Source organism: Rutilus rutilus, assembly GCF_951802725.1.
Source record: "Rutilus rutilus genome assembly, chromosome: 13".
Taxonomy (NCBI): domain Eukaryota; kingdom Metazoa; phylum Chordata; class Actinopteri; order Cypriniformes; family Leuciscidae; genus Rutilus; species Rutilus rutilus.
This window is the reverse complement of record NC_140218.1, coordinates 4,376,744-4,391,509: the sequence shown is the minus strand read 5'-3', so window position 1 is coordinate 4,391,509 and position 14,766 is coordinate 4,376,744. Positions and strand designations below refer to the sequence as shown.

Sequence of the window (14,766 nt, the reverse complement as noted above, 5' to 3'; positions counted from 1 at the left end):
CGCTCTGGATTCCAAAAGATGCAGTCTGGAAAGCAGATCTTTTGTTGAGCTTGCTGTTTCAATCTGGATTCAGGTCTTTGAGCTTGAAGTTCTTTGAGTTTCCTTTTTCTCCATCCGGGTCACGGCACCAAGTTGTTGTGAACTTAGAATCGAAAGACCAGGAGACTTGGTTGTTTCTTCAGCAGGATTCTTTATTGAGAACACGAGCTGTCGGTAGCTGCAGTCACCAAGTCTGACGTGAATGTTCTCTTACAGTTTATATACATTTAGGGGCAGGAACCGAAAAAGACAGGTTTAGGAACTGGTTCTAGACTGAGAGCATTGCCCACCCTAATCCACTCAGCATATCTATTCAAACACTGAGACCCGAGTACAGGACTGGCTGGACTTTCTTGCTAAAACACAAATTCCAAGAGTTTCAGTAAAACAGGACTGACCAGAGTATTTTGCTAGAAAACTCTGATAATCATAATTTATACCTAACCTTAACATGCTAAATTCAATCTAAACCTAAATTAAGCATTTTAATAAATATGAATTTCCACAGTATTATTTTCATCAACAATATGGTTTGATTAAAATAATGTCCTTATCTGTGCGGAGGCGAGTCCAGTTTATTTCTCCATGGCACATGCATTTTGTTTCTTTATATGCAGCCCAATGTTATCCAATGAGTTGTTTGCATTATTTAGGTATTTTATTTTCATTTTATTTCATTTTTGGTAACACTTTACAATAAGGTCTCATTTGTTAATGCATTAACTAACATGAACTAACAGAGAGCAATAGCCTTTATTAATGTTAGTTAATAAAATATTAGTGTTCATGTTAGTTCACAGTGCATGTTAACAGATACAACTTTGGATCTTAAAAATGTCTTATAAAATGTTGAGCTTAACATTAACTAAGATTAATAAATGCTGTAGAATATTGTTCATTAATTGTTGGTTCATGTTAACTAATGCTAACAAAATGAAACCTTAGCCCATTATAAAGTGTTACTATTTTTTAATAAAGAAAGTTGGAAAAAAATGTCTTCAACTTATTACAAGTAATCGATTTACTTTTTCTCAAGTGAGTTTGAACAAATCAAATTTCTATGGTCAGTTGAAACTAAAAATATTCTTTGAACCAAAGATGTTTTTTTACATGATTAAATCACAAATTATCACAATCTTTTTGATTAACTCAAGCCGTAATAATAGTACTCTGGAACAAGCTGACAGGGAAAACACACATAAACACAACGGAGATCAGACAAAGACTGAAGGAAAGGGAGCATCTTATATAGCAGACAGAAACGAGATCATTAATCAGACACCGCTGGGACAAATGAACTCAATGATAGTAACCATAGAAACAAAGGAGTGGCGGGAAAAGAAAAGGAAAACAGGAACCAATCAAAACACAAACTGAAAGTCCAAACATGAACGGACACGTTATCTAAAACTACACGTGACAGTACCCCCCCTCCCGAAGACGCTTAACGTGTAATTAAACGCAATGCGTTCGTAATCTGGGCTCATCTGCTATTCTGTAGGCTACATATGCTTTATTAATAAGGTGTGCACAGAATTTGATCTTTTAACATGACTGTCTTAGTACATTAAGCCACGAGACGCGTTTTTCACGTTATAAGCGGTAATGTCCTGTATTGGGGGATGCTACTATTTGCTTCAGCTTTTCAAACGTAGAAGTATGATAAAGACATGATAAAGACATGATAGGCAAGGCAAGGCAAGGCAAGTTTATTTATATAGCACATTTCATACACAATGGCAATTCAAAGTGCTTTACATAGAAGAAATTAAAATAATAAAAGGAATAAGAATAATTAAAACAGTTTAGAAAAATAAAATACAAACAGTCGGATGAACAGCGGCACAGTGCTCATTCAGTAAATGCATAGCTAAACAGAAGTGTTTTGAGTCTGGATTTGAATGTGATTACTGTAGGAGCACAGCTGATCTCTTCTGGAAGCTGGTTCCAGCTGCGGCTGGCATAATAGCTAAAAGCAGATTCGCCATGCTTAGAGTGAACCCTTGGTATTTCTAGCTGATATGATCCTAATGATCTGAGTGATCTGTTGGGTTTATATTCAGTGAGCATATCTGCAGTGTATTGAGGTCCTAGGCCATTGAATGATTTATATACCAGTAATAATACTTTAAAATCAATCCTAAATTTAACTGGGAGCCAGTGTAAAGACCTGAGGACTGGTGTGATGTGTTCATATTTTCTGGTTCTGCTCAGAATCCTGGCGGCAGCGTTCTGTATGAGCTGCAACTGTCTTATGGTCTTTTTGGGAAGGCCAGTGAGGAGTCCATTACAGTAATCCACCCTGCTGGTGATGAAAGCATGCACAAGTTTCTCTAAGTCTTGTCTGGAAACAAAGCATCTAATTCTTGCAATATTTTTCAGATGATAGTATGCTGATTTAGTTATTGCTTTGACATGACTACTGAAACTAAGGTCTGACTCTAGTGTCACACCAAGATTCCTGACTTGATTTTTAGTTGTTTGACCCCTAGAGTGAAGGTATGCGTTCACCTTAAGAACTTCATCTTTGTTTCCAAACACAATGACTTCAGTTTTGTCTTTGTTTAATTGAAGAAAGTTTTGACACATCCAACTGTTGACTTCATCAATGCATTGGCACAGGGAGTCAATGGGGCTGTAATCGTTAGGCGATAGGGCTAAGTAGATCTGTGTGTCGTCTGCATAGCTGTGGTAAGAGATTTGGTTCTTTCTCATTATTTGACTCATTGGGAGCATATACAGGTTGAACAGGAGTGGTGCAAGAATTGAGCCTTGAGGGACTCCGCATATCATGGATGTCCACTCAGACTTATGATCTCCTATACTCACATAATAACCTCTCCCATCTAAGTATGACCTGAACCATTTTAGGACTATCCCAGAAAGCCCCACCCAGTTTTCCAGCCTGTCAAGAAGTATGTTATGATCGACAGTGTCAAATGCAGCACTGAGGTCGAGTAGCACCAGCACTGATAATTTGCCTGAATCAGTATTTAAGCGAATATCGTTTATTATCTTTATGAGCGCTGTCTCTGTGCTGTGGTGCGGTCGGAAACCAGATTGAAAATGGTCAAAGGATCCATTCAAGCTCAAGAATTTGTTCAGCTGATTGAAGACAACTTTTTCAATGATCTTGCCTATGAAAGGAAGATTTGAGATCGGTCTATAGTTGCTTAATATGGTCTTATCCAGATTGCTCTTTTTCATGAGGGGCTTGACAACTGCTGTTTTCAGGGAGTTCGGAAAACTACCAGAGAGAAGTGAGGCATTTACCACTTCTAGAAGATCTGCTTCTAGACTGTTTAACACACTTTTGAAAAATGATGTGGGAAGTGTGTCAAGAGCGCAGGTTGATGTTTTAAGGTGCTGTACGGTTTCTTCCAAAATTTTGCCATCAATTTCTTTGAAATCAGACATAGTAGCTACTTTCTCAGGTGGTCTGGTCTGTCTGACCCCAGCGCAACTCAAGGATGTGCTGAACACCTTTCTGATATTATTGATTTTCTCAGAGAAGAAAGAAGCAAACTCACTGCACTTGCTGTCTGAGAGCATTTCACTGGGAATCTGGCTTGGGGGGTTTGTCAGTCTCTCTACTGTAGCAAAAAGAGTGCGTGTGTTGTTTAAATTGCTGTTTATAATATTTGAGAAGAAAGTCTGTCTAGCTTTGCCTAGTTCCATATTGAAAGCATGAAGGCTGTCTTTGTAGATGTTATAATGGACTACAAGTTTTGTCTTCCGCCACATGCGCTCTGCTTTTCTGCATTGTCTTTTCATATTTTGCAATGCTGTTGAGTTTCTCCAAGGTGCTTTTTGTCTGCCACTCTTCTTCCTGACTTTCACAGGAGCAATATCATCAATTACACCTTTAACTTTTGAGTTAAAAGAATCAAGGAGAAAATCAACAGAGTCAGCAGATATGCTTGGTGTTAAGGATATAGCCTTCATAAATAGGACACTAGTGTTCTCATTTAAGCATCTCTTCTTGACAGACACAGATCTAGCTTCAGTGGCAGGAGAGATCAATATATCAAAAAAAAATACAGAAATGATCAGACAGTGCTACATCCTTAATAACAATCGATGAAATGTTTAGACCCTTACTGATAAGTAAATCTAGAGTGTGTCCACGATTGTGTGTGGGTCCATGTATATGCTGAGTCAGATCAAAAGTTTTTAAAACAGTTTTGATTTCTTTTGCCATATTGTTTTCTGCATTATCTATGTGGATGTTAAAATCTCCAGCAATGGCAAAACAGGCAAACTCTGAGGTAATTGTTGATTACAGTTCTGTAAAGTCCTCAGCGAAGGCTGGAGAGTATTTTGGAGGCCTGTAAATAATGATAAGTAAAATGCGTGGAGCACCTTTTAACACAATACCCAGATATTCGAAAGAAGGGTAATTCCCAAATGATATTTGCTTACATTGATAGATATCTTTAAAAAGAGCAGCTAGACCCCCACCTCTCTTAACAGCTCTGCAGACACTCATAAAAGTAAAGTTAGGAGGGGCTGCTTCATTGAGGATTGTTGCACTGCAGCTGTCTTCTAGCCAGGTTTCATTTAGAAGCATAAAATCTAGGTTGTTTGTGGTTATTAAGTCGTTGACTAGAAGTGATTTATTTTTAAGTGAACGAATGTTTAAAAGTGCTAGTTTAACAGTCGTACTTTTTGTCCCCACATCAATCTTACTTTCACGTGTAATAGGCACCAGATTAGATGGGTTTGCTGTACGGCTATTGAAGGCCTTAGACTTTCTATCATGTAATAGAACAGCAATAGAGAAAGATACAGGCACACTGGGTTCCCGCTTGTTTTGTAAACATTTGAGAAAGTTACTGTTATCAGAGCGGGGACCCGACACATTTCACTGAGAGCTGGTATCAGTTGTTTTTGGTTCACCTCGAGCAGATGGAGGAGGGTGTGGGCCCTGGCGTTGTGGCAGAGGCCGAAGAGCTCTCACAGGAGGGGGAGGGCGAGCTGGGCCTGCAGGCTTTGGTGGCAGCGGTGCCTGTCGTTTTTTGGTTGGTATCTGGGGGCTTGCAGCAAAAGAGTGGGATAGTTTGGTTCCAGCATACACCAGTTCTTCCATTTTCTGTGAGAAGCACAGTAGTGGCGATGCTGGGGAGAGGGAAAAAGTGTCTGGTGAAAGGGGCTGTTGCTCTGGTGTTAAAGGAGGCTGTGATATGCTGTCCTGGCTTCCCTGGCTGTTTTCCAGGAAGTCGTCCTTGGGTGCTGAATCTTGGAGCAGTTCTACTATGTCTGTCTGTGGTGAGCTCTGTGGGCAGGGCTCAGCTGAGATTGAGTCCGTGAGCAGAGGTTGTTGTGGCGGAGTGGTGTTATCATTGTCCTTGTGTGATATGTCAACCGCATGTCCATTTTGCTGCTGAAGTGAAGTCCTGTGGTCATTCATACTGTGTCCAGGTGTGTGTGTGCCATTCAGATTGAGTGGATTGGCACACATTGCAGAAGGATGATTGAGGGAGAAGTAGATATTGTCCTTTAACACTCTTGAACCAAGTTTGTTTGGGTGATGGCCATCCCGATGAAAAAGTTGTCTCTGACTCCAGAAAAGATTGAAATTGTCAATGAAGTTTACTCCTTTTATATTGCAGGTTTTTTTGCAGCCACGTATTAAGCCCAAGCAACCGTGAAAACCTGTTTGTTCCTCTTGCTGGGAGTGGTCCACTGATGAATGTCTGAACTTTCAGTCTTTTAAGTGTTTCAAAAAGTTCATTGAAATCCTTCTTAAGGAGTTCTGACTGCTCTTTATGAATATCATTCTTCCCCACATGAATGATGAGTCGATTTGCAGTCTTATGTTTCCTCAGAATGTTCTGAAGTTCCCTGTTTATATCAGAAGTTGTTGCTTGTGGAAGGCAGCACGTAGTTGTGTCCCTGCTGCTAATGTTTTTGATTATGGAGTCCCCCACTATCAGAGTCCTGGGCCCGGCTGCGCTCTGAGCTGAGTGCCGCTGTCTGCTCGACCTTGAGCGCCAGTTAGCATCAGTGTTAGCTACTGGCCCATTCAGTCTGTTTTCAATCACATTCATCCCATTTGGGGATTCCTCATTTACATTCATTAGTACTTCAAATCTGTTCTCAAGATGTATAGGCGGTGGTAGCAGACCAGTGTTTGCAATCCTTGTCAGAGCTGTATCTGGGGTAGAGGATGCTACTGCGGCAATATGTGATGCTCGTGACAATCTGATGTCTCGAGTGCCTTTGGGTCTCGCTCCCTGTTTGTGCCATCGATTTGTAAGTCGATCGGCTTGTTTCTCTACCTGTCGAGGAGCACTAGTTTCATGGGACTCACCGGCTGTATGCTGAGGGTGTCCATGACGAAGCTCTGTTGTGTGCTCCGTCTGGTTTGGTGGTGCCGTAAGTAACTTTTTTTCAAGAACTGCAATCCTTTGTAAAAGTCTGTGGCAGTTGGTGCAGCAAGTAGATTCTTGAACCTGAAGAGGCATTTTCTCTCTTATGAATGTAGGCAGTTGTGTTTTCCTTTCCCGGAATGTAAGCTGGTCGGGTAAAAGAATTCTGCGTTTTTGTAGTAATCCAAACTTTGTTGTCTGAGCACTGTGCTGTTTGCTGAAGATAAAATTAGGCGATAAAAGAAAATAAAATATAAAAATATAGGAGATAAAATGTAAAAGCGATAGAGCAAAGCGCGGAGCATTAAGCAAGAGCGTCCAAACAGTAGCTGAGCAGGAAGCTGTGATAGGCTATATACATTTTATGTGGATAAAGGCATATTTTGTACATGACTACACATGTCCTTAAAAGGCCTAGAAAATATATAGATTTAACGACATATCTCATTATTATGACAAAAGATGTCGTTAAAATGACATAACATCTCGTTATTACGTCATAATTGAGTGGATAAAATAATATGTATGTGTCAGCAATACACCACCGTACAAACTGCCCTGAGATCAGGCTGAACTATTAGGCCGACGCTTCTGAATACACAATACAAACACAAACACATAAATATGCTGTTTAAAGCTCTTCAGTTGTGGTTCAGGATCAGGGTGGACACACTGGAGTGTAGAAGCTAAAAACTGCAGTGTAATGCCACAAAACACACACACACACACACACACACACACACACACACACACACACACACACACACACACACCTGTAGTGTAAATGTACGACCACTTTCAAAAAATAAAAGCTTTGACCATTTTGTCGTATTTTTGTGTTAATGGAATTAAACTAAAACCTTTTATTTCTATTGATTTGTTGTTTTGTTGGGAAAATAAATAGACAGATTCTTCTAAAAAAGGCTGAAATATATTTCACTTAAATATTACAGATTAAAACACGAAAGAAAACGTGCTGATTTCAGCTCATTGTGGCGCGCTCCAAACATCTATAAAGGAAACAGAGACATTACGTTTGTTTCCATTATTTTACAAAATCTGAATATCTTTTGTAAATGAATGAATTATGTCTTGCTTTTATCTGTATGAGCACAAATTACGGAGTAAGAGTTTACTCTCTTGGCAGGAATAAATCCAGTGGTCGCGCCGCCACCTCTGAATAAAATACAGTCAAACATATAAAATGTTCCACTGCTCAATCTGAATAGTCTGCAATATATCTGTTATATGGGCCCTCATGCTGTCCAAAACGAGCAATGCTTTTTTTCTGTGAAAACATCCTCCCGGTCTCTTGCCATAGCACTCCGTCAGCCATTCCTTCATTAGGCTTTCCATCATCCACCCTTTCTTGTTTACTTTCACAACGATTTCTTTCGGGAGGTTTTCTTTTGGCATAGTCATCCTCTTAAAAATCACCATTGGTGGAAGCTTTTGTCCGGACGCCGTACAGCTCAGAACACAAGTGAAATGCCTTCTCTCATGACCAGTTCAGCGTGACCGACGATTCACCTTTCTTGTTAACGGTCCTAGTGAGAGGCAGGTCAAACGTCAAAGGTACTTCATCCATATTTATGATGTCGTCTGGGCCGATGGAATTCTCGGCTATCTTTCTTTGAGTGAATTCGCGAAAGTTTCTAACTTTTTCCTCATAGTCGGGAGGGAGTTGCTGACACAGAGTCGTCCCTGATGGACAGGCCTTTTCGTCTCATAAATCTGAGACACCACGATGGCCCACCTCTAAAATCTTCAATCTACTTTTCGGTGGCAATCGTTTTGGCTTTCAGTCGGATCTGTACGGTGGAAACACCGCGGCCGTCTGCTCTTTGTGTGTTCACCCAGTCTTCAAGAACGTTTTCAAGTTCGGGCCATCTGCTTTTATGACCCCTGAAGGCTTTTGTCGTCTTTCTGCATGGACTCAGTTCTTCACGCTGCCGTCTCCACTGTCTCACCATCGATTCATTGATGCCAAGCTTACGTGCAGCAGATCTATTTCCTTCTTCTTCAGCCAGATTGATGGCCTTTAACTTAAAAGCTGCATCATATGCATGTCTTCCTTAGTTTTCCATGATGTGTTTGTGTGCATGATGCGCAAAAATGACTGTTCAAAACTCTATCAAACTTGCGTCTTCCTCTGCGCATTATCTCTTCCACCTGTCTAATTGTGTTTGAATGGAGATCACAGTAAAGATGAATCGTGCAGCTCTACTGTCTTATCTCTCTCTCAGCATATGAGCAGCACGAGGGCTTCCACACGTCCACTTGACATGGATATTACGACACTCAACACTCATATGCTGCGTTCATGTCATCTCGTAAAGATTGTCACATATAACAACAATCATTATCTACAAGCATAGCGGTTATTATTTAAGAAAATAAAGGACTAAATTTGAAAGTTTATTAAATGAACTAAAATTATACATTTATAATTACATACTGCATACAGTACAACACCATTCTCTGATCAGATCTTTGAAATCAAGCCGTCGTGCTCAATCGTGTTTAATAGACAGCATGACCAGACCATTCAGTCTTTCCTGAGACAGTGTTCACTAAAACATTGACAGGATCATTGAATCAGTGATTTGAACTCGGTAAACTAAATCAGTTCTGTTCATGAATGAATCATCTAGACTGGTTTATTAACGGGTTTCTCCTATTCACGCCAATGAACCGACTCAAATGATTCATTCACGAATCGGACATCATTACAAATGTATATCTATGACTAGAACGACATCGTAAATGTTGATCGATTCCTCACAGAAATCGGCTCAAAGTCTTCAGAAAGCCTAAATATATTCATCACTGGACTAGTTTTATTGTCACTTGGTGATTTTGCGTTTCTGCCCTGCGTCGTTTCTGAATAACCCGCGAACAAACACACACACACACACTATAATGAATACCCGTTCTTTATAGCGTTCTTCCTATAAGATTATTTTACAAAGTAAATACCAAAATCATCCAGGAAATTATGGAGTTCTGCAGGATCCTTAGAATCGTCCCAATCACACACACACACACACACACACACACACACACACACACACACACACACACACACACACACACACACACACACACAGACACACACACACACACACACACACACACACACACACACACAGACAGACAGACAGACACACACACACACACACACACACACACACACACACACACACACACACACACACACACACACACACACACACACACACACACACACACACACACACACACACACACAAACAAACAAACACACACACACACACACACACACACACACACACACAGACACACACACACACAGACACACAAAAATACAAACAGACACACACACACACACACACACACACACACACACACACACACACACACACACACACACAGACACACAAAAACACAAACAGACACACAAACACACACATGTTCCTTAAAATGCTTACAAATACATTAAGCACACACACACACACACACACGTTGGGTTTACATGTTTTATGGGGACTTTCCATAGAAATAATGATTTTTATACTCTACAAACTCTATAATCAATCCCCTAATCCTAACTGATGAATTTTCACAATGTGAACTAATAAGTATTTGTATATATTTCATATTGACAGCATTATGTTATTTTTTAAGTGTCATGTTTATCTCTGGATATAGGCTTAATGTGTGTCATTGTTCTCTACAGGTTGAGGGAGTGTGGTGTGACAGATGAAGGTTGTGCTGCTCTGGCTTCAGCTCTGAGATCAAACCCCTCACACCTGAGAGAACTGGGTCTGTCTGAGAATAAACTAGGAGACTCAGGAGTGAAGCTGTTCTCTGCTGGACTGGCGAATCCTCACTGTAAACTGGAGACACTGAGGTAAGATCATACGTTACTCTCACATGAAACTGTCACTAGGGGTTAGGGCTGTACTCAACCAAAGAAAATCTTGGTCGACTGAAGTCCTGAAATTTTCGACTAAAAATCGACTAAAATCGACTAAAAATGACGTTAGAAAAAAAACGTTAAATTAATTAGATGTGCACTGTGCGCAGTACTTGGTAGCCTTGTTGTCCGCCTAAATTAATTATAAATAAACATAAACAACTAGTAGGCTATTTGCAGTATATTAAATCGTTTTTGACCTAATTATTTTGCACTGAAATGAGTCTGACACTTGAGTCTGTCAGCTCTGACAGCGCTGCATCACGTGCACCTGCGCAATCATAGCTTATGATTTCCGAAAATAGTAGCCTACTATGTTGTCAACAAGTGATATCATCACAAGAACTGTTGAGGAATATGCAACATAATTTAGACAATTATTTTTGTCATATGTTATAATAATAAGTAATTATTAGTCAGACACTATCATTTCACCGTGCATGTCCTCGCACCGAGCGAGGCTGATGAGCTTAACGTTAGCTTCGCAGCTGAGACACGAATAGACTATTAAATTAAAGCTTTTACTCTTAATAAACACAAAAGGCACGTCCACTTTAATAAAAAAAGAATATTTATTAAACAAACCAGATCAAGAGCAGAAACGAAATAAAGTGCATAACTGAAAAATAAAGCATCCTAGGCTCAAAACTAACACAACCAACAGCACAGCGCAATTGCGCATTAGGCTCCAAATAAAAAATAAAAAAGTTAGGTTATCACACTAAAACATTGAAATATGCAAATTCTGATATGTTCATAGCTTACTCAAAACAGACAGGGCAAGCTAACGCAGACAAGTGAGCTTACCACTTTTACAGTAGATGATATGTCATGTTTGTCGTCAAGCTGTGGAAAACTGTTGCTTGCAAACTTTGCATTCGACCTTTTTCCTGTTATCAATTTTAACAAAATGCTGCCACACTGTCGATTTCTTTGTTGTTGACATGTTAGAAGAGGACTGACTATTAAACGCTCTCACAATTAAATAAATAATATTCAGCATCAAACCTTCTACGCTCGACGCTCTCTCTTGGGTTGGGCTAATCCAAAAAAGGTGAAAACAAGGGGGGTGTTTTGAAGACAGACTGTTACAGTGAAACAAGGGTATTCTGAAAACACCCCCATTAGCAGTTAGTGCTTTCCACCTGATGAAATGAGCGCGCCTCAGCGCGGCAATACTGATGAAATAAACGCGGCAGAAAATCGACCAATCAGAATTTTGGTCGAACCAGAACGTATCGACCAACTAATCGACTAATCGACTAGGACAGTACAGCCCTACTAGGGGTGTTTCCATTACAGATTTGCGCAAAACTTTTGCGTTTTTTCAATTCGTGCAATTTCAATTTGCGCAATTTGAAGGGTAATGGAAACGCGGCTACTGTGAATTCATAAAGTATAATCAAAATGGAATAAAATGCAGGGAAATAACTACTATTTCATTAATTACAAGCAAAGCTATTAAAACAACATGATCAAATTCATCAAATAATTTTTACGTCTGTTCATATGATGTAAGAAAATTCATGTTTGTAAAGCGTTTGCTCTATTTATCAAAACGACTCCATCTACACCTGGTCACATAAATGTGTTTTTGCAAAACGGATTTAAATCCGATCTTCAGTTCCCGCGCTATATGCAGATTTAATGGAGGGCACGTCACCGAAAGCAACAGATATGAGCTGCATTTTATTGATCATCAGCTAAAATTTCTAAATCAAAGACCGCAATAAGAGAGAGCAGCAACAGCCCTGGAAGATCATTTCATTTCTTTACTTTTAATGATAATGATTGTGTGTTAAGCGTCTGCGACTTACTTTCACTTTGATCTGCGATAGTTTGAACGTTGTCTTGATGAACAGATGCTCAGCTGCTCGTCTGCGGTGATGCGTGTTGCAGTAGCAGAGAATTCACAGATCCAGTTTCTCTTTTTTAATCTTCCCCTTAACATTTAAAGGAATCTACATGTATGTGTGTGTGTGTGTGCTCAAATATGGCTTCTGGAGAGCAAATGAAGGATAAAATATGAATTACTAAACAGACATTAATTAAGCAGTTCCCCATACTTTTATAGTTACAACTAACAGACACTAGATGGCAGCAGCGTATAAGAGATGAACTGACAGTAAATCTTTGAACATGGAGTGCTGATGATAATAAATGTAATATGTCAGGCTCACAATTTTTACAATTGAAGTGCTATAAAAGTTGTAGAAATGACAAATTCAATGTGCATTGTATTAAACAAATCTTTATTGATATGCAAATAGACAATAGACATCCAGCAAAAGAAAAATGTCAAGTGATGTATGCCCTCAAATCTGTAGATGTGCATGGATTTGTCCTGAATCCCTTCAAGAACTCGGGAGCAACTAGAGTATACACACCTTCTGTATAGTGTAACGTGTCATAATGTAATTGTGTGTAGGACAGTGAGTGAGTGAGAAAACGTGTGTGTGTGTGTGTCTGGGATCATCTTTATCTTTAGCGTGCGCAGCTCAAACAGCAATGTGCATTTATAACTATAATTGGGACTGTCATATACATGCCATTATAATGAGAACACTATTGTAATAAAATGTTGTGTATTCTCTGGGTTTAGTTGCCGTGTTTCAGCGCGTTGTTGTAGAAATAGCGCGTCCAGAACAGCGATTACACGTTCTGACCAGCACAGTCAAGCTCACTTGTGCATTCACGGCACTTTGTGCAGATATATGATAAGTCGTAATATTAAGTTTATGAAATATAAATATCTGATTAATCTCACATAGGATGCGTTTCGTTGATTTAAACCTGCTAGAAAAGTTCTTCAGTTTCCCGGTGCTCGTTCTCTTCAGATCAAACAGCAATGCAAAACATTAAAAGCTATGATTGGGACTGTCATATTATTATAATTGTATACACTATTGTAATAAAAAGTTGTCAATTCTTTGGTTTAGTGTCATTCTTCAGCAACCGTTGAGTTGATTAACCTTCTAGCAAAGTGGTTCAGTTTATCGCTCGTTCTCTTCCGCTTCAGCGCGCGCAGCTCAAACAGCAGCGATGTCATCTGACACAGTAAGCCTGATATTAAAGAGCTTTACTATTACTGTACTAGTAAATTTTTTTACTTTTTTAGCAAAAACATTGATGCTTTATTAATAACTAGCATTTTTTTGTTCTCGTATTATTTTCATCAACAATATGGTTTGATTATCCGTGCAGAGGCGAGTCCAGTTTATTTCTCCATGGCACATGCATTTTGTTTCTTTATATGCAGCCCAATGTTATCCAATGAGTTGTTTGCATTATTTAGGTATTTTATTTTAATTTTATTTAGTTTTTGGTAACACTTTACAATAAGGTCTCATTTGTTAATGCATTAACTAACATGAACTAACAGAGAGCAATAGCCTTTATTAATGTTAGTTAATAAAATATTAGTGTTCATGTTAGTTCACAGTGCATGTTAACAGATATAACTTTGGATCTTAAAAATGTCTTATAAAATGTTGAGCTTAACATTAACTAAGATTAATAAATGCTGTAGAATATTGTTCATTAATTGTTGGTTCATGTTAACTAATGCTAACAAAATGAAACCTTAGTCCATTATAAAGTGTTACCATTTTTTAATAAAGAAAGTTGGAAAAAAATTACTTCAACTTATTACAAGTAATCGATTTACTTTTTCTCAAGTGAGTTTGAACAAATCAAATTTCTATGGTCAGTTGAAACTAAAAATATTCTTTGAACCAAAGATGTTTTTTACATGATTAAATCACAAATTATCACAATCTTTTTGATTAAAGGTGCTATATGTAGTTTTTCTACTAAAATGAATCCTTTTTTTATTGCCTGTGTGTGAAAGGGTTGTAATCTCACATTAAAATGATCCACTTTGCGGGTTTTGCTATAACCTCGGAAAGCAAGTGTTCTTATTTTTATGTGAAGGAGCCGGGTCGGATTTACCACGAAATCCAGTGACGTGACCTGCACGCGCGCTCCCGAGCCTCTCGCCTCGTCTACTGACTCTGCACTCAACAGCGACGACACTGCAACTTATGACATGGACTTATGACTTATGCAACTTATGACATGGACTTATGACTTATGCAACTTATGACATGTCTGATAACACTAAGAAACGACCTGCTCCCAGCACAACACTCACTCCAACACAAACTCCACATATTGATAAAAAAGTTTTTTCGTGAATCGGATCAATGTCGGACGAAAACACGGATCAACATCGGCAGGGCATTTGAATCATGGAGAAACCTTATCTACAAACCTAGAATGTACATTTCCTGAAGAAATTTCCTGAAGAAATGTGAAGTGGTGCTCGCAGTGGCAAAATTCGGCACGGTTGCTAGGGTTCCATACTTATCATGATACGAGCATGGAGCATTAGTTCAA

General features: G+C 39.1%; 1 protein-coding gene across 1 annotated transcript in view; it reads left to right on the top strand.

The window, feature by feature from the left end:
- Positions 1-14,766, top strand: part of LOC311302519 (uncharacterized protein) — a 1,110,603-nt gene that overhangs the window by 343,526 nt on the left and 752,311 nt on the right. Inside the window, exon 12 of the mRNA XM_084428464.1 lies at positions 10,129-10,302. Coding sequence (XP_084284590.1) covers positions 10,129-10,302 — 174 coding nt within the window. The remainder of the gene's footprint in view (positions 1-10,128; positions 10,303-14,766) is intronic.